Raw genomic sequence first — 20,735 nt, forward strand, 5'->3', positions numbered from 1 at the left:
AACTAGATAATTCATTCTTGGGTGGAACAATGAAAGACAGAGGTGAAATGGAGATATAGACAAGCTGAGATATGAATAAGGGTGATGATTGGACATTTATCAAACATGCATTTATGCTTGGCTGTCATCCTGGCTTTTGCATATCAGCTTTCAAAAACAAGTTTCACTCTCTGTTTATCTATTTGTTCATTTAATGCACATCTAAAGCAACATTTCTGTCAGATGTCAGGTAAAAGTAGAGTTGATTAAAATGTTGGAAACACCTAACAGTTTAGCATGAACAAGTTTCTTATATCTTAAATCAATTCAGTATAAAACAGTGCTCAGAGGCATCCTTAAGAATAAATAAGGTAATTAGTAAGGTATTTTACGTCCTGTCACTTGAATTGTCAAAGTTACTGAAAGTCTGTCATACTTATTATGCAACAATGGAAAAGGAAGAAAAAACAATATAACTCACTGGTGGTTTGCCATTTTTATGCTTTTTAGACATTGGCACCATCATATTCTAATGGGTTCAAGCAAAACATAACATGATGTATATTTCACACCTCTGGGTTTGATGTGAATCATCTATATCAGTGATTCTGTGAGTGTGGGTGATACACAGAGGGAGGAAGTCAAGCAAGAATCTACCCACATTATTATTCATATCTACATCCTGTTCTTGATTTCCCTGTGGGCTGATTATAGAACCAATGAAGTCTACAGTAGAATCTTAAATGGTAGACCCCACTTGTAATCAGTACCACCTGAGGGTGGGTTGTCATTGTTTCGTAAGATGTCATCTGTGGAGCATGACGTTTATAAATAAGTTTCCCTATGCCGGTCAAGAATCAAGTTTTTTAAAGTCAATTTCACTGAATTTCTAAGTGTTCTTGTAATCACATAACTCCTTTTTTCACCAGTCCTTACCCCCTATCTTCTTTATCATTGCATGTTATGCTTCTGTTTGCTCCACCTGATCTTTCCTTCTATCTACTTCTCAATCCTCTTTTTCCCTTTTTCCCTTCAATCCTCTTTTTGGTTAATCAAAGGAATTTGTGGCAAAAAAACCCTTCTTTTTCAAGAGCCAGAAATCTTCCAAAAATGCATGTTTTATCTGTGCACCATTTGTGCTATTATAGACAAATGCTGTTATCAGGAGAGAATTAACAGTCTGCAGAAAATCCTTAGCATCATTTCTAGGATAGTCAAGGACAGAGTGGTCACAGATTGAGTTCTGAAACATATGGAAGAACAAAGCTGATTATTCAATCACTGCAGAGTTTAGCAGACTTTCGCCAGCTCTCAAAAGCGTAATGTGAAAGCAAGATGTCAGCAGCTCCTGCCTCATTCTCTATCTCCAATGTGCAGCACTGCAGTTTTGTTTGTTTCACTGAGTTCCATCAAATAATGATGGCATTCCCCGTGCCACACTCAAGTCATTAGTAGGCCCCGTGCTGTGCTATTGTACTTATGTAAGATTGTGTATTAGTGTGTTTGAGTGCAACCAGTAAGAATGACTGAGCTTACACGGGTGTTCTTCTCATCTCTGGATATTACAGAGCTAATCAGTTACAGCTGCATGCTTCAACATAGGACTCATGTCCTTGGTTATTTCACCATTTATGTAAAGAATTATGCAAATGCCCTCAACTTATGAGACCAAGTTCCCAGATGTATAGAAATTGCAGGGATCCAATTAAAAACTCAATACAATACTCATAACTATTTATGCTTTCAGTTGTTTTGAACCACATGCACATATTAAATGTGTCTGTTAGGTCAGAATGAGAATACAATATTCCTGTTTATGATGACACAGGTCCGTCTGTGCCTAGTGCAAATCATGTAGCAAGTATAATCAAGTGCACACGCTGTAATACAGCTAAAGAAGATTTTCTTAACATGTTGTTTAAATGATAATAATAAATGGGGTTTACAACATGGATGGGTGGATTGATATTTAAGTTATCAGTTCTTTAAGTATCAATAACATGTTACTCACCAAATCAACAGCGAAAAAGAGGACATTGCAACTTGGTGGTGAATGGATTAGATGATCTGATCTAATTATAGCTTGATTGTGTCTGTGACACAACTGTGCATACTTAATAGATATCAGCTAAATGAATCAGGGGTTTTGACTTAAAAACTTACAACCACAAAATACATATCAACAAGTTTAAACAATACCAAGAGCAGATGACACTGAAAGTCTCGAAGTCTGAGCTTCGGTTTTAAATAGCAAGCAGGTTGTTCAAACAGATACCTCATCGTTCCCTCACAAGCGGTACTGCTGCCAAGTATGCAAATTACTGGCACTAAATAAAATTTTATCTGAGCATTGAACAGACACTTCTACTCAAACACGAAGTTCGTGTAAACACGAAAAAAATGTATATACATTAACTGCACAAATGTTGACTGACAGTAATATCTTCGTTTAATCTGAAATCCAAATAAAAGTTACAAGATCCTCATTGTTTTTGTTCTGTCTCAACTTGTCTGCCAGAAGCTTTCTATCATAACTGAGAACCTTCTTTAATTTTCTTTTCAGTTTTTTGAAAAAATGTACTCACAACACGTTGTCATAAACTGTTCAAGCACTTTCAATGAAAGTGGCTTGTCTCATCTAAAGATTCAGCCACTATCAAGTTGCTCTGTTAATCAATATCTTATTTCAATCTAGAACTTACAAGCTAATCCAGTTCTATGAAACAGTTCACAATGAAAGTTTTGAAGTAACTCAACTCAGTGGACATTTGCTAATGAGCTCCTGTGCTCTGCAGAGGCAGAGTCCTAAAAAAATAGCTCAGGTTTTGTGATTGATGTGAAAAACTTCATCATCACAATTTAAACACAACTTAGATCCATTTTAAAAGCTTAAAAAAATTATTGGAGTAGGTCTTTAAGATTGCAACAAAATTCTAACAAGTCAAAGATTCTGACTAATTATTAGCCATATTCAGCAAAACACATCATGTATTATGTCAGCAGAAAACCATTAATATGAACAGTTCATACCTGATGAAAGGCTGCATGGAACATAAATCTGCATTGTACAGTCTCAGATCAAAACTTAGCCAGACTATGAAATTTGTCATTGGGATAATTGATAGCATTATAAATTTACAATAAAATGCATTGTACAAGTATAACTAGCAAACTGTCGATTGTATTTTATTTTTCACAAATATTTAATCAAATCTCACAGAAAAAGGTTCTGTTATGGGGGTTTGGCAGCAAATAAGATTGTTCATCACTAGAAGTTTGAAGGCAAATGGAAAAGAAAATTCTTGTTTCCTGTTTGATACTCGTTCTTTTTTGTTTCCTGGGAAATAATTAAAGTTGTAATTCTTTATTTTCTTTTTCCTTAAATACTTAACTGCTGTGCTAAACAGCAACAATTCAAACTGCGTATTTGCAGTAGTGCATTGTTAGGTCTTCCAGTTAGACATAACCTATTCACACAATTCAAATGTATTTAAATCAACATTACTTTGAACATAAAGAAACAAAAAAACAGAACCCTATTTACTAATCTCATTTGCTGCAGAATGCATTAGTGATGAGTGATCCTCCCCATGCTAGTAAGTAATTCTTGAACTATATACACAAAACTGGTAAAAACTACATTCATTTACTCCAATTTAATTGATCATAGACTTTTTTTTTTTTGCTTAGAGCCTTTTAAGTTAAAATCTAGGTAAACAAAAACCTCTCTCCTATTTTTCTATCATTACCTTAATTTGTGTGTAAAATACCTCAATGCATACAATAAACCACCTTCCCTGATTATGGAGCAAAAGGTTCGATTTCTCATAATTTGCTTGCATACTAATTATTGTTGCTTTACATCTATAATGATAAAGTTATAACTATGGTCATTTGAAAGTATCAGTTAAGGGCATTTATTAGGGCACCTATCAAATTACATTTACTAAATCTTCCCCAAAGATGAACCAAATTACATAAATGATTCTTTCTTAGCACACACTTACTTGAGTGTCGTCATCTCTGTGAGAGATGGCTGCGTGGCCTTCAGGTAGCTGGCTCGCCTTGCTTGGACCTTGGGTGAAGGTTTTGGACTGCAGTCTGAGTCACCACTATCTTCTTCTGCCATGGCCTTGATGTAGCTGCCACTGCGCATTCGCCGACAGGGAATCTCATCATCTTTCCCAAGTGGAGAGAAACCACTCCAGTCATCCTGAGGTACCTGTAGAGATGAGGTGAGATTAATTTGAGTAGGCATAAACATACAACATAGTTCTCCCCACCTGGAAACCCCTGGTCCTATGATGAGATTACAATGTTATTCCACATTTGCCAGATGCAAATTTGTGCCCAAGGCACAGCTAAAAAGGTTCAGCAGTAACGACACAGTATCAATGCAAGGTGTGCCTTTATCATACCATAAGCTTGACAATGCCGGTGGCCTTCTTTTCTCTTTCCTGTGATGCCAGCTGCATGTCAAATGCATCGATTTAATCGTTTGGCAAAATGTTGTAGCAATATGGCCTCTGCTCCCCTGACTTTTCACACGCACTAAAATTGGTGCAAATAAAAGGAGGCAAAGCCATCTCCTAGCACTAATCTAAAAGAGAGTAAGTCAAAGACAGCAGGCATGGAGAGGAGGGGTGGGGGGCACAAAGGGGGCTTTGTTCAGCAAAACCACTGCAGTCCCAATGTGAGTGGCTGTTAGGGCACCAGCTCTGAAGTGCAAGAAATGAGATACAGAGTGGAGAAAAAAAAGTGAACAAGAATCATTCAATGGACTGCTGCGTAACTAGGAAACGAAGCTGACCTTATATGTCAGGGGCAACCCACAGACCATGTCAGCATCTTGCAATTATGCCAAAAAAGGAGAATCGTTCTCTTATTTTATTTTTTATTTCTATTAAAATCTTAATCACAGGAAAATATAACATCAACATTTTTTAACTTGTGACTGAAGCATGGACACCAAAGGAAGCCATTCCAATAGATTATGTAAACACCACCTTTTCTTTTCCTAAACTTTAAGGGGAAAAAAAACCTTGAAAGCAACCCTGTCAGAGTCTCACTGAAAGGAAATCACACTTTCTAGGCTAAATAAAATAAAATGGAATAAATGAATGAATGGATAAAAAAAAAAAGTACTTGTAGTCTGGAAGAATTGTTGCTTGGCTGCAGCGACAACATCCCTTTTTGATTTGGCTTGGTCAGTTTTCCAGGTTGTTGAAATGCATGGCCATGCAGAACTTTCTCTGTCTTTTATCTTCCCTTACTCTCAGTTTTCCTCCACTCACCCTCCTCTGTTGCTCTTATTTGCTCTCTTAGTGTACACACACTTGTATCTACGCATTGTTTTGCCTCTATTCTCGCTGTTTTGTCTGTCCATTTCTCTCCTCGGGCTCATATTTGCAGCTAACACCAGTCTGAGGAAACTCATGTAATCTGAAACACTTTTTTTTTTTCCCTTAAAACAGAAAATGTCAGTTGTTATGAGGCGGGTTGGTGTGTCAGCGTGTACGTGTCCTTTTGCTGTTTTGTGAGTTTGTGACCACAAACTCACAAAACAGTCTTAGGCACAGCTACTGAGCTTAAGACTGAGGCCGTTTACTTTCAGTTTTTGCCTGCTCAAGTCTCTCTAATCCAGTCACTGTGATCACCACAAGCACAATCTCAAAAGCAGGATAAATGTATTTATGTGACATTTTGCCATTTTACACCTGATTAAGTCGGTTTTCTGATCTTCTTTCTTTTCTACCATAAAATAAAGACTGATGCTTAAACTAACAGTATATAAAAAGGGCAAATTACTGCATTATGTTTCTTGCACAGTAAATGCAGAATACTCTTACTTGTGATCTTTGATACACTGTATAGTCCATGTGCGATGGTGCAAACATATACACATACTTACGAACATTTCCATGCATGTTGGCACAAACACAGGAGAGCAAATGCAATGTGATGTTTAATCAAAATGATTTATGATTACACAAAGGATAAAATCATTAAGGGAATGACATGATGAATTTTGAAGCACGGTTTCTCTGATCAACCTATCAAACTCACACAGACACACAAATGAATGTAGATGACATGCAGAAGAACTGAAAGATGGATGGGCAGCTGTTCTTGGATGATATACGAAGCATGACATGCAGGAGGTGGGGCTGTTGAAACAGTCATACCTGTAAGAAATGGCAAGTGCGTCCCTGCTCAGCTTTCACAAGAGCTTTATCTAGGTTGACTGAGGCCTTCTGGTAGACCTCTCTCGCTCTGCTAACTGTCAGAGTAGAGGACCAGGAGCTCTTCTTCAGTTGAACTTGGCCATCGAGTGGACCCATTAGCGGCAACACTCCACTGTTGCTGCTGGAGCATGTTGAGCATTTCACATCATTGTTGCTCCTGGAAGTTTTCAGAGATTGCGCACTGATGGTGTTGTAGGACTCCATGAAATACTGTGACTGGGATTTATCTGGGTGGCGACCCATCGTCATGACCCCAGAGGGCATAGTTCCACCGCTGCCCCCTTGGTGGTGATGGTAGAGACACACTTCCCGGTCAAGTGTGTCGTCTGAGCTCCAGTAGCCTGATATGGCTGATCGCATTTTAGGCTCTGACTTGGAGCGGTCTTTGCTCTTACTACGCTTACTGTGCTTTAGAGTGCTGGAGCACGAGGGAGGATCATCAGGACTGGATTTGCTGCCATTCATCCTCCCACTACCTCCTCCACCAGAGCCAGATGGTCCCTCCAGGGAGTGGGACTTGGTGAAAAGCTTCTGGACAGAATGAACGAGGTGACGGATTCGGCCAGGGCTGTCACTGCGTTGATGCTCTACAGCGGTGCGCTTGTACTGTAGTGTGTGGTAGCCTTCACGCCGCAGCGGGGCTTGGCTCTCAAACTGCTCCAGCAAGTTAGTGGGGATGCGATTGTTATTTCCTCCACTTCCCTTGCCCCCCGTTGGACCGGTGTAAGGCACCAGGGCGCCGCACTCCTCTTTCAGCTCATGATAGGAGCTGTAATGGCGGCGAGGGAAGGTGCAGCTGGCCAGATCAGGATAGGTACTGCACTCAGATTGGAAGGCGTTCCGCTGGGGGTAACAGGGATGATCAGCAGAATGAGGATCCCCTGGGTTGAGGAAGTAGGACCGACGATCTGAGTGTCCCAGGGTCATAGAGTCATAAGAAGGGTCGCAGGTCACTGTATGGTGACTGCGGCTGCTGGACAGGCCTTTCATTGTCATGGTGGCCAGGTCAGCGTGAGCCTCCAACTGTTGCCGCAAGGAGTCCGCAGAGGCCCCAAATCTAATTCTACAAAGAAGCACATGGCCATAAGGCAAAACAGACAAACAAGAAGAGAGACACAGAAAAGAGTGTTATAAGCATTGCATTTCTGTGGACACTCAAAGCACATTTTAAGATCTTCATCTGCTCTAATAAGGTAAAGCTGCATTCAAGTATTCCTCCATAGATGAGAAATCTTGAACATTTTGACAAGACCTCAGCCTCTTGTCTTTCAGTCTTTTTTCTTTGTCCTTCCAAACTTCAAAAGGGAACTCTCTAAATATAGAAGCCACATAACATGTTGCCCCGATACCCGAATCTGTCCTGAAGCTTCTTTGTGCATTTCAGCGCTGGCTCTGCAAGGATTCAGTGAAAAAAGTGACAGATGATCAAAGTCAGAGAGACACAAAACAAGAAGGGAAAACAAAATGAATGCATATCTATTTCTAGCTCGGCTGTGTGCTATGTTTGTTCAAAGGTACAGTAAAATGAAACATCACACTAAATAAACAAAAATACAACAAGATATTGATGAAGAGCTATAGAGATGCAGAGTTGTAGGCTCTACTCAGTTTTAATCTATTTGTTTAGCTTAATACTTAACTTTAAATCCTGAATTTTCACAGAGCCATGGAAGAACCATTTGGGTCAAACAGTGCATTTATTTACCCTTTAAAATATACCTACTCAGTGTGCATGTATGCACCTCCACATGCTCACCGACAACAAATAATCACTGCCCTATTGTACACTTTCCCTCAATGCCTTTAGTTCTCCAACAGGCACACTAATAGGTCAGTAAAACTTAGAAGACAGCTTCTGGGCTAGGAGAGGCAACCACAATAAAAAGAGCTTTCCCTCACACAGTGACATGAAAACGATTGCATCCATCAGCACCTTTTAACTGCTTTCTGTACCCATCTGGGGCTGTGGCTGGCTAGTTGCTGAACCCACACTGTTTGCAATGGACAAGAGGAGAAACTAACGAGACAATAGTACAATCCCACGCACCACAGTGTAGCACAACCACAGCAGTGTGGCTGAACCTCAACATGCAATTCATTAGGATTTATAATGCAGCACCAAAACTACTCTGGTAGATAAAGATACAGAAAGAAAGAAAAAAAGGAATGGGCAGACAAAAGCCAAAGCAGGATGTCAAGTCTTTACACAACTATAGGATATAAGGTAGGTCAACACAAGATTTATATTCATAAATACACGTTAGGTTGCATTTATGAGTTTCTTGGACTGTAAACCGGGTGTGAGATTAATTGAAAAACTTTTCAATTATTCATCCGTTTCATTGTCTGCACTAAAGGAGAGGATTAAAATCACTCTGGGGATGGAATTAAGCTAATATTAGGCTTCTCTTTTATTGTAAGAGAAATTGGAAAACATAGTGGTCACCCCCACCCCCATCTCAAACACCCACAAGAGTAAACTCCCATGCTACATAATATAAAGGCATGCACAGTGTCCATTTCTTGCAGAGCTCTTACAAACTGAGCTGATCCAACAAAAGGTATTCATTGCAGTTGACAGAGATCCCTTCTGTTGGCCGCTGAAGCACAGAATGTGACCTAAATAAAAGCCGCTCACGGTGATCCACAGCCGCGCGTTTGTGGCACAGCTGTCTGCAATGCTGTACTAAAGCTGAAAAACGGAAGTTGGGTCATGTGGGCTATCTGCCTGGGAGCAACACATGCACACATATAAACAAACAAACATACAAATACAAAGTGTACCTGACAGACTGCATGTCTATGCTGTATTTTGATGCTGCTAGCTTGTAAAATGCAGTTTTACATCAAGGAGAATGTCTGCTGGTTGGACTGTATTCGTCAGGTATAAAGTATACAGTGATTTTTGCTCATGGACAGCAGAGGTGATGTTTTATGAACTACATTTATCACAACTGTTGCGTCTCTATCTGTCTGCTTCAGAAAAAATACTTTTTAACATACTAACAACTAGAGAGATGTCCAGATAGACCTCCTAAATTACTAAAAACATACATTGGTCAAAACGCTGAGCTAACTTTTGGCTGTAATTGAGCTTTCCATATGGGCTGTACGTCCTCTTTCATACAATTTTTACACATTTAATTTCTGAACAGCATAAAAGTTTATGATAACTAAAGTTTTTCCCTCCAGCTATCAGTTGTATCTTGATGGCTAAATTTTCTGGCATGAGTTAATTGAATTGCCCAGAGAGTTTTTAATGTTTCAGTTTCTTTTGACACAAAATTTGTGTCAACAGGGTGTTGATAGCGATAGGAAATCCATACCAAGTTCATTGAGAAGGCTTTAGTGTTTTATATGTGCAACCCAAATTCCAATGAAGCTGAGACGTGTAAAACAGAAAAAAAACCAAACACATATATTATGTAACTTTCTAAGAAAAAGTTTGACAAAGATTTGTTTTAGCTTGTTAGACTGTTTGTCTGATCTCTTAAAAGATTGAAACTGTAGCAAGATGGTAAAACATTGATGAAAAAGCATTTTACTGTCTTATATCTAATGTCAAATACTGTCAAAAAGCATCAAACAGCTTTACTCTATGCTGAGTAAAACTGTAATGTATCATGTGACTAGTTAAGCAAAAGACATGACCTCTGCCATTATGGGTTAGATTCAACATGGGCAGCGAGGAAGTACAAACGTCTCATTCAGTGCAGTTCTGCACATATGGTACTCATCCATTATTGTTTTAGTTTTACAGTATGGCATATGTATTTCTCTTAGACAATTTAACACTTGGAAGATGTCTTTCATCAATTTTATTTTTGGTGATGCTACTATGTTTGAACCAATGACACCAATGTGAAACAAAAGGAGAGTAGAAAAAGCATTGTGTGAACAGGAATATCCTTTATTTTGTCATTTTCAATGTCCACTGAAGAGAGACGAGAGATGAAAAAAAATTCAAGACATTCATTTGAAGCATTGTCATGTTATTTTTGGACTTGCGGAGCAACAATATAAGACCATTTTAGTTTCTCTTGCTGACATAATTAAAGTCTGCTTTTCAGAAATGATTAAAAAAAAAAAATCCTATACACAGCTTCTCTGAGTCACCTTGATTATTACTATGGACTTTATTATGTTACCCAATAATGGTTACAAATGTGTAACAAATAATTTACAAATATGTAAACCATTTTATGAGTAGCTTGCAAATGTGGGTCCAAATTCACTGCCAAATATTAAGTAACGTAAGGAGGTAAAGTTACATCACAAACACCACAAACTGCTCAAATAACCATATTTCAGGTATTGAGATATGCTTGTGTTGCTACTGATGTTGACTAGCACCACATCATGGACCTATATACTTTGAAAGGAAGGAGAGTCACTTAAAAACGACATTTGTAATGGCTGCCAGAGATGCACCTTTCCAAATGTTCAAGTTAACCTAAATAATTCTAAATCTAGCAAAATTCTATTTTATTGCCATGTGAGCAAAAGTGGATGTTTTCATGATTTCAAATAAAACCCATAAGTCTCTGCCTGACAACTATTTATTCTCATTTTTTGCTGTAAGATGGGAAAAGGCCTTTACAAAGTATAACGAGATAATTGAGCTCCATTGCTGGAAGAATTAATATGACAAATTGCAAGGCTTTGAATATGAACTTGTTTTTTTTTCCCCCAAGATAATAAAAGTAATTAGAAAGTTACTTTTAAAGCTATTTCATGAGATTCGCGGGCTATTCCTTCATGACTCAATCCATCAATAAAGGCTAATAAAACAATAAATAAATAAAACAAATAAATAAAACAGCAATTAAAAATGCTGTTACAAGTGAAGAGCACCTGTATGTAAGACTACCACAAAGAGTTTATGAGCGTAAATTCAGAGGGTTTACCACAAGCTACAAACCACTGATCAGCCTCAGTAATAGAAAGTCCACTTTAGACTTTACCAAAACTATCTAAAACGAGCTTAAACTAAGATCAACCTTTACCAGAATGATGGGAGGAGAAAGGTAAGATGGAAACACTCATAAAGGTACACCACATTTCTGTAAAATGTGGCGTAATTTGGTGTGGTGAGTTAGGTAATGAAAGCATGCAAAGCTTCCAAATACTCTGGGTCACTGGTGGTTTTTTTTTCTGCTTAAATTCAGCATAAATGATAGAATATGAAGTCACGGTACAGATTAACAATTACCTGAAACATACTTTGAAAGCAACCCAGGAGTTTCAAAGCAAAGAAATGGACATTTTTGCAGTGGTTAAGTCAGTCATCAGAACTAAACACAAAAGACCAAGAATTTAATTTGCTCCAGACAAAGCTCAATGCAACAGACCCACAAACCAGCAGCAACCAAAGGCAGCTGCAATAAAGACAATTAAAAAAAATCACAAAGTAGGAAATCCAGTGTTTTATGACATTCATAGGTTCTAGACTTCAGGCCATCATTTCAACAAAGTATTCATATTGAACTTTTAATTTACAGTAATTTTAATTGTCCAGTTGTTTTTGAGCCCCTGAAATGAAAAGTCTTTGCACAAAAATGCCTGCAATTTCTAAATTTTTTTTTTTTTTTTTACCCTTGCATTAAACCTGACAGCCTGCTTACATGTCAGTGTTTTTACTTTTAATCCAATGTGGTGGCATGTAGAGCCCAAATCATTAAAACTGTTTTACAGACCACATATTTCTAGGGGAACCTATTTTTTTCAGAGAATCTGAGCTGCTAAAAATCCATTTTAAGCTAATAAAGCAAAGGAACTTGTTTTCATGCAACAAAAACGTTTTAAAGTTAGACAGAAGCTGATAACAGCTGACAAAATGTTACTTGCATGTGTGCATTTCTAGATTATGTCGAAGAAGCTAAATGATGAATGACAGTCAGTTTTAAAGCTTGCTGCTAGACAGCATTTAAGTTTCCTGTGATGCTTTTTGGTAGAATAAACAAATTCTGGCTTCAGGGCTTTTTCTGAGAAATGGGGTGACTGTGTTGAGTTATAGCTTTGGACCCACCAAAAACATCCCAAAGACACATTTCTGTGGTGATGACATCTGTTTGACCAAGGTAAACAAAGTAACAAAATCATTAACATCCAGAGAAATCATTTAGTCACTGAGCCCCTCGCTTCTTGTTTGAAAAAAATGCAGCAAAGGAAGCTGCTAGTATTATATTTTGATTTCAGTATCAAGGGTTTTTCAGTGTACATTTTATTACATACTTCATGCATTACTTTTAATCTGACCAATATCAATTTTCATTTTTCAGGTGAAATATATGCTATAAATATTTAAGATCTTCAATTTTGAATGTTTATTTTTGTGAAAATCCCTTGACCCTGATGTGATCTCATTAAATTCTATACAATATCTAATATAGAAATAGAAAACTAAACATTAACAATCGTTTTTTCATTATTCAGTTGGGAATCCTTGATCTTTCAAAGGAAAAAGATTAAACTAAGCGGCTCTGACACTTTCCTTTGACTACATAACAAAGGCCATAACTCCGTTGAGATTGCTTTTTGTATGGCTTTAAATCCATCACAGATACAGTAGGAATCAAGACAGACTATGACAGCTCAGATCACTTCTTTTTATTTTAAAGGTTACATTTTCAGGTACATATGAAAAGGCTTTTTTTAAGGTTGTTCTTGGGCACTTATTTAATCTATCAGAACAAAAGCTTCAATTTTTGAAAAAAGTAAATTAGTCAAACAAAGGATAAGATGATCTATAAATTCCCAAGAAGCATGTTTTTAATAAAAAAAATTCACAGGTTATTAATAATAAAGGTGGCATCTCATTAACAATGAGAGTTCTTAAACTGTGCTGTCAAATAAATTGTTTAAAGACAGCATTAAAGATGGAAGAAAGCTAAATTAGCTAAAGAAGGAATTTAATTTCAGTTTTTAGAGGGGCAGTTTGAAATGGGTCTAAATTCCTTTTGACAGACAACAAACATGAATCTTGTCACCAAGGGCTTTGTTTTTCTGACTTTATGGCAACATTTTTAAATCAGTTAATGTTTCTATTTTTATTTATAAAAAGAGAACAGCATAGAAAGAGACATACACATAATGGCTTGATGTTACCCTGAAGCCATTTAAGAAAATAATGATACCAAATGAAATAAAAAATGTCACATAGAGCCTTTTAAATAAATCATTTCCACAAACCTTGATATAACATAGTATGAGAAATTACTATTTTCTTTCTTTTTTTTTTTCTTCCCCTCTCAATAAAGTTCAATGTAGCTATTCATAAACAGCAGCAAAAGAAAATGGACAAGGGAGGACAGCCTCACCATGGAAACAAATGGATTTTCTGCTGGAAAATAATGTATTTTCACCTTAGCTAATGAGAATTCGTACGTACCAATTGCTTTGGCATCATAGGTGTGGACGGGGGAAGCACTTGCTATTTCTGTTACTTTATTTTATATATTTAGAACTTTGATTGAGAGATAGTCATGACCCATATGCAGTTTTGGGGAAAATAAATAAACAAATACATAAAACCTGTTAACCTTAAGACTCAAATAAAGGAATAATTCTTGGAAAAACTAAGAGGGCAAGAAGCACCAACACTGCTCTGTTGGTTTCTCATTATCATATAGTTTACTCACATGTGAGTTTCTTTATTCATTTCGCACCCCCCACCCCAATTCCTTGTCTTTTTGAAATTACACTTGTTTGAAGACTCTAAATGCATTTTTATTAAAACTTCTCTCTAAGTGGGACACTACAACATTCAGTCCACTATTCTGATCCTGCAAACAAACAAGCTGGTTAAGCATCTTCCAGGTTAAAAGCACATGCCTGTGTTTGGATAAGAAACGTTTCTGTCTTTGCACACACAGAGCAGTAACATTATATTCTCTCTTAAGAGCCATAAAATCTGGGACGCCGAAATCAGGACTATGTGGAAGTAGTATAGTGCCGTGAGAGTGATGACTGAATCAACCCCAGAGAGTTTACGTGTGCATGCAAACATTTCTGAGCTTGAGATACAAAACACATTGTGCCCTCATCTATCAACAATGGCAATGACCCACATAAGAAAATGTTGCTAATGCTGCTTATGTCAGTGTGAGGCTGACTCTGGCTTCCTTCTTGTGGTATTTCTGCTGTGTTGATACACTTGTACCTGACAAAAAGACTGCAACTTTATGAGCACTGTTTCCAACCTGAATAGCTGCTGTAGAGCGGCACAAATAATCTGAACATGAGCATTGAGAATTTAGAAAACAAGCTGAATGTATATTCAGGTGCTTCAGTGTTTGTCTGGCTTCCTTCTCTAAAAAAAACAAAAATTCTTGTTAGTTCAGAATGAGACACATAGTATTAAGTGAACTGCAGATACACATCTTAAGAAAAAGGTTATGCGCATGCTCTTTGACTGTACAGTATGCACAATACAGACACTTGCCACTGTCAGGCAGCATTAGCATCAAACTCTGGCCAGAGGCAGTCACTGTGTCAGGTGATCTCAAACCGCTGACTCGATGGTTAATTACATGCCAGGAAACAGTGCACACAGCTATGTGTTAATGTCCTTTAAGCTAAGGTAGTTTAAATACTAAATTTCTGTTATTGTACAATTAATCAACTTTTATTAAACAATGTGTGCATAATAAAGATGAAATATTCTATTCACATTTAGAGTCAATACCCATCCTTAATAAATACACTTGCAACAATTCAAAAACATAACTTGCAAAACAATATCCCATATGCATAAGCACATATTTTGCTGCTATAAAACAACTATAGATGATGAAAGGACCATGGACAGAAGCTGTTTTGATGAGATTATACATTTACTGCAAAGCTTGATGCTTAAAGTTTTGAGGGCAAAGGTCACACTCTGGTAATGGGAGGTATTTGGGTGAAAAGTCAGAGAAAGCTAGATGAGATGCGTCTTTCCTTTACTGTGGGGCATGTCACATCGAGGACATATTAACAGGTGCTTGACAGATCTGGGAGTGAGATACAACTGAGCAAGAGAAAGGAGAGAGAGAGGGGGGGGGGGGGGGGGGGTGTCTAACCCGCTGTCTTCTTCCATGAGCTCTGGTTTAAGCATATCCATTGCGACATGCACTTGCATGAGGCAAGCAATCACAAATACAGGCACAAGCCCATGTAAGGATATACATGCAAACTGGACACACAAACACACATTCAGACTAGGAAGCAACACTGTAGCTCTCCCTGCACACAGTTGAGATTTGATCCACAACAAGCTGTCTGCATAGAAAGTAGGTGTCAGACCAGGGGAACATTGCGTGTTTCCAACTGAACTCACATCAGAACTTAACGACACACGGAGGACATGCAAATAGCCAACTTAATGGAGTCTACAGGGTTTGTGTCATCAAAACAGACATTATGTCTCCTGACAAAATCCATCAAACACTTAAGACCGAAGATCTGAAGCGCTCAACATTTCTACCATTCAGTATATACACATACAGATAATAAATAACACATTGAAGTAAAATAAGAATAAAAACATGTAAAGGCATGATACAGAAACTGTTATCCATGCATAGCTGTTGCAGCACCATTTGTTTTTCAGATGCATGTTTAAGACCTTGTACATAATAATACAGGTATTTTAATAACTGTCAATTTTTTTATGTACCCTGTTTAAAAAAAAAAAAAAAAAAAAAAATAAAATGAAAAAGTCATGTCTAATCCTTCACATGTAACTCAAAGTCAGTACCACTTCTGGAATATTACTCTGCCCAGTTAGGAAGTAACACTGATTGTGAATCAGTTTCAGCTTCTGTTATAGAAATGGAACAGATAACCAGTGGACGCAGTTGCAAATGAGCTTTCCTTTATGCACCGTGTCACGTGCTAGCGAGCAGATATAAACTCATTAGCTGTTTTGAATGCTCGAAAGTACAAGAAAATGATTGTTGCAAGAGAGGAAAAGGAAGACAGAAAGCGGCAGATCAGGAGATATGACTGTCTTTCGTGGGCTGGAAAGACCTCACAGTGACGGTAGGAAGCAAGATGGATGCCAGGTAAGCCATCGATAGGGGCAAGTCTGAGAAAATCTGCAAAACTTCTGTAATGCATCTTTAAGTTGTTTGGATTTCAAGAACAAGGTGTTTATTCTTTTGTTGAAGAGCAGCAAGAGAGTTTTAGTCTGTTGAATTTGACTGAGCTGTTTTGACTGTACAGGAAACTTGTGATCGCCTGTCCAAAAGCTGCTTGTGAGTTGTTTTCACGCCAACAATGATAACTCTTAATGAGTAATCTGAGCATCCTGTTCTAATTAAATTCACTTCGGTGTATCAAATTGCCACCTTCAAGCTACAAAATAAGCCTGCAATGGCACAAAATGGTGATTTTTAAAAGTAATTCTGTTGAAACAGTTTTCAGTCAGAAATGTTCTGGACGTTCTATAATTTTCCTTGAGATAAAACATGGACATTCCAGTATGAAACCTAGAATGACATTTTAGGTAAAGGTTTTTTTAGGGGCTGCAAAGTGGCATGGTGGTTAGCACCGTGGCCATACAGTGAGAAGGCTGCTGGTTTGTGCTTCAGCTGGGGTGGGAGTTCGAACTGCAACCTTTATGTGTGGTTTGCATGTTTTCCCTGTGTATGCGTAGGTTTTCACCAGGATCTCCGGCTTCCTCCCGCCATCCAAAGACATGCATGTTAGGTTAATTGGTTACTATAATTGTCCCTAGGAGGGAGTGTGAATGGGAATGGTTGTTTCTCTGTGTTGTCCCAGGCGACCTGTCCAGGGTATACCCTGCCCGCCGTCCAATGAATGTTGGGAAAGGCTCAGGCTTCCTGCGACTCTGAATTGGACAAAGTGGTTAAGAAACTGGATGGGTTTTTGTAGGTAAAAGTCATATTTTCCAAAATGCTTAAAATACACGTAAATGTCCAGAAAAATTCAGTTATCTCCTTTCAGACAAGAAGGAATACACATGGACTAGTTTCTTGTGTAAGACTAAATATTTTTTTTATAAAAAAAAGAAAATCTTACTACTTATTCCTCACAATATGGTTGTACTGTTATATATAAAGTGTGCAAAATTTCTTTGTCATCTTTTCCTAAAAAGTTACACATTTAAACTTGGAACAAAGCTGAGCATGTTAAAAGGGATTCTCTGTTGAGTGTTTTATGGGCAGCCAAATGAACTGTAAAATGTGCGGCTTATTGAGCAAGTTAAATTAGCTTTCCATTTCATAATTTGCTCAGGCACACACAGATAACAGCTTCCAATTTACTGGTATACGGAGGTGACACACATTACATTAGAGAACATTACGTTTTTGCCTATTAGATGTTATCATTGGCATTGCTGAAGATGAGAACTGCAGTGAAAGGGTCTAAATTCGTCAGAAAAAGAGATTTAATCTTACATTAGACTTTTAAAGGTATTAAAAAAGGGATTTAATCAAAGTTTGAAAATGTGTCATTTGCGATGTTTAAAGATAAGGCATTTCCAGGTGAGTGTTGCCAAGTGGTCTACATTAAAATACTACTGTACAGTAATATAATAGTATTCATACTTTAAATACGTAAAACAAATAAAATCCAAAAGCTTTAAAGTATTTGCAGAACAAAAACTCAAAGATACCACAGATATTTATTTTATGTACCTAAAAACCACCAACTAGGCCAGAAATTTGGGTGTAGTGATCTTAATTTTGAAAAACACATTAATGGAATCACAAAGTCACCCTACTGTCACTCTAAAATACATCCAGGGTACAAGATCTGATCTCACAGCATAACCTGGAGAAACCAGTCCATGCTTTCATCCATGCTGTGGTCTTTGGTTAAAGAACAGCAGCTCATTCAGAACTCTGACCGAGAAAGTGGACCACATCAGTCCAGATCTGAGGTGTTTACACTGGCTGCTTGTTCATCAAAAGATGGGCTTTTAAGGTTCTGTTGCTGGTCTATAAAGCTCTGAATGGGTGTAGACTAAAATACATCAGTGACCTCCTGAACCATTATGAACCCACCAAACCCCCACAGGTAATCTGTATTTGGTCTTTTGTCAGTTCCCCGAGTCAGAAGAAGACATGGGGAAGCTGCATCCAGCTTCTATGTCTGTAATAAACTCCCAGAAAGCCTCAGATCAGCTGAAACACTCAGTTTATTTAAAACCAGGTTAAAGACCCTCCTATTCTCAGCTGCATTTCAATTGTTTATATTAAGAAGTCTAAATCCAAATTTCTTGAACTTGTTTAATAGCTTATCTGTCATATCTATCTAATGGTCTTTTTTCCTTTCTCTTTTGTTTTTATTTTGAAATAATATTTTTTATTTTCTCATGTGTTATGTCTGTAAAACACAGTGTGTTACCCTGTTGTTGAATTTTGCTATACAAATAAACCTGCCTTGCTTTTATCATCCTGATATGCCCCTAAAATTCTCATGTTATCTAAACTGTTATGTTAACATGTTTTTAACACTTCACAGTCAAATCATAATTCTACAAGACACTGTGTTATAAAACCAACAACCAACCAACCAACATCTTCAGCAACTTTAAGCTCCTTTTTTTCATGCAGCATCAGAAATGAATCACAACACCATGCATTAGCTTAGCCTTAGCTGAACAAACCGGTTACTGACAGTAATTTCACTGTCCGACTTGATACAAGTCACAAAACTTCACACAGTCACATCCCTCTCCTAGTTTCATACTTATCTGAGTCTTTGTGACAAGCACATTTAATGGAATATAGATTTTATTCTCTACTTGAGTCAAAACCCAAAGAGAATAAACTCAATCATTAATCTGCAGTCTGAGTGAAGTGTATCCAGAAAGTTAAATCGTTTCACACATTTGGGGCAGCCACTGCAAAAACTTTATCTCTACTAGATATTGAAAATCTAAGAGAAACTTGCTACTTTACTTGGTTGTGAATGTTGATTAGATCTTTAAATAAGACGGAGTCAGCCTATTAAAACATTTAAAAGTGATTTGTAAAACCATCGAGTCAATCCACAAATGTACAAGCAACCAGTGAAACCATGCCAAAACTGGAGTCATATGTTCATGCTTTTCAAACCACATAAAAGACAAGCTGCTGAGTTCAAAGCAGTTTGTAAATGATACAGAGACAACTCTGATACACACTGAGCATCTTTCCAGGTCTTTGATGGAGAGGTAAGGAAACTATGAAATATTGCGTGCTGGTAACAGATTCCACAGGCGACAATTTACAAAGAACAAAAGATCCAGTTGCACTTTAAGCTTGACAACAGAACATGCCATACTGTATTAAAGGCTGCAGAGAAGTGTAAAAGCCCTAAAACAGAAGTTTATTCAATGAGATGAGGCGAAGATATCTTAATTAAATGCTTTCAACCTAACATGCAGTAGTAATCTGAATGTCCAGTCATTCATTCATAAATACACTTACTTGTTTTTCATCCCTTTAACACAAGCACTTCTGATTATTTTATGATTTATCTTTTCCTATTTCCTAACTACTAAATGCCTGTTATGTTGTGATGTAATTACCAGTGTTAACTCAGTAGCTCTCTTCTCTCTGGCCAAGATTTACCACATCTGATAATCCTTAATTACTTACTTCTTTGTTCCTTAATCTCCATAAACACAACGTAAAACAGCATGGTACGGGAAAACAAGAATGTGGCTTCAACAGTTGTAACATCAAGATTTTAATATTTGGAAGAAAAACTCAGGAAAAAAAAGATTCTATTCAAAAGCTTCACGGTAGGAATTCTGTCATACAGCGCCAGCTATCAACCCATTTATCCATCGTCTAGTATCCTTCCCTCTGATACACAACTCATTGGCTTAGAGTCTGCTGGTAAAGAACATTACTTCTTTTCAAATAGCCTTCAGTAATGACCCAAGCCAAGGCAATGATATGCTTTCAAATGGTAAGCTGTGCTTGTTGTAAATCCAGATTTCTGGCAGAAGCCCCTGGCTTTAGGGTTCATGGCTGGCTTTTATGCATGAGCTGTGCAAGAGATGGGATCCCATATGTGATTAAATATTATCTACTCAATGAAGATACACACTTTTTGCTCTAATGTAGCAACAACTGCTAAAATCTTATGAACTCAGAGACTCCTTGTGGAAATATTCAGGGAAAAAATAACTTCTCTCTTTGTTCTTTCAGAGACATGCCCTGGATGCACACACTGTGATTTTTCTTTTTTTTTTCCTCATCAAAGTGCAAATTCCGGTCTGCATTCACTTGTTTCATCTAGTGTAGTTTGAAATCTTACTGAAATGAATGTTTAGTGATCTTTCTTCATTTACCTAAATGTGCTCTACAATTTTAATATATTGGGCAGTTTAGTTTGCAACGTAATTTTTAGAGAAGTCCAATGTTATCAGCATATCAATATTACTGGCCAATATTGACATTAAAAGGCAATATTGGAAATTATCTTTATTAGTTTTTAAATTTTCACTTCTCTGGGTAATTTAGAGTAACAAATCAACCTAACATGCATGTCTTTGGAAAGTGGCAG

General features: G+C 37.4%; 1 protein-coding gene across 2 annotated transcripts in view; it reads right to left on the reverse strand.

Annotated features, from left to right (window-relative positions):
• dlgap1b (discs, large homolog-associated protein 1b) overlaps window positions 1-7,220 on the reverse strand; it is a gene marked incomplete at its 5' end in the record, with an annotated part of 40,895 nt that extends 33,675 nt beyond the window's left edge. Inside the window, 2 exons of one of the 2 annotated variants that reach the window (XM_079259520.1) lie at window positions 3,987-4,201; window positions 6,300-7,220. In XM_079259520.1, coding sequence (XP_079115646.1) covers window positions 3,987-4,201; window positions 6,300-7,220 — 1,136 coding nt within the window. Of the gene's footprint in view, window positions 1-3,986; window positions 4,202-6,164 lie in introns of both variants that reach the window. The other variant, XM_079259519.1, reaches the window with a different exon arrangement.
• Between the last annotated feature and the right edge of the window lie 13,515 nt (window positions 7,221-20,735).

The sequence above is a fragment of the Telmatherina bonti genome (assembly GCF_933228915.1).
Source record: "Telmatherina bonti genome assembly, chromosome: 20".
NCBI lineage: Eukaryota > Metazoa > Chordata > Actinopteri > Atheriniformes > Telmatherinidae > Telmatherina > Telmatherina bonti.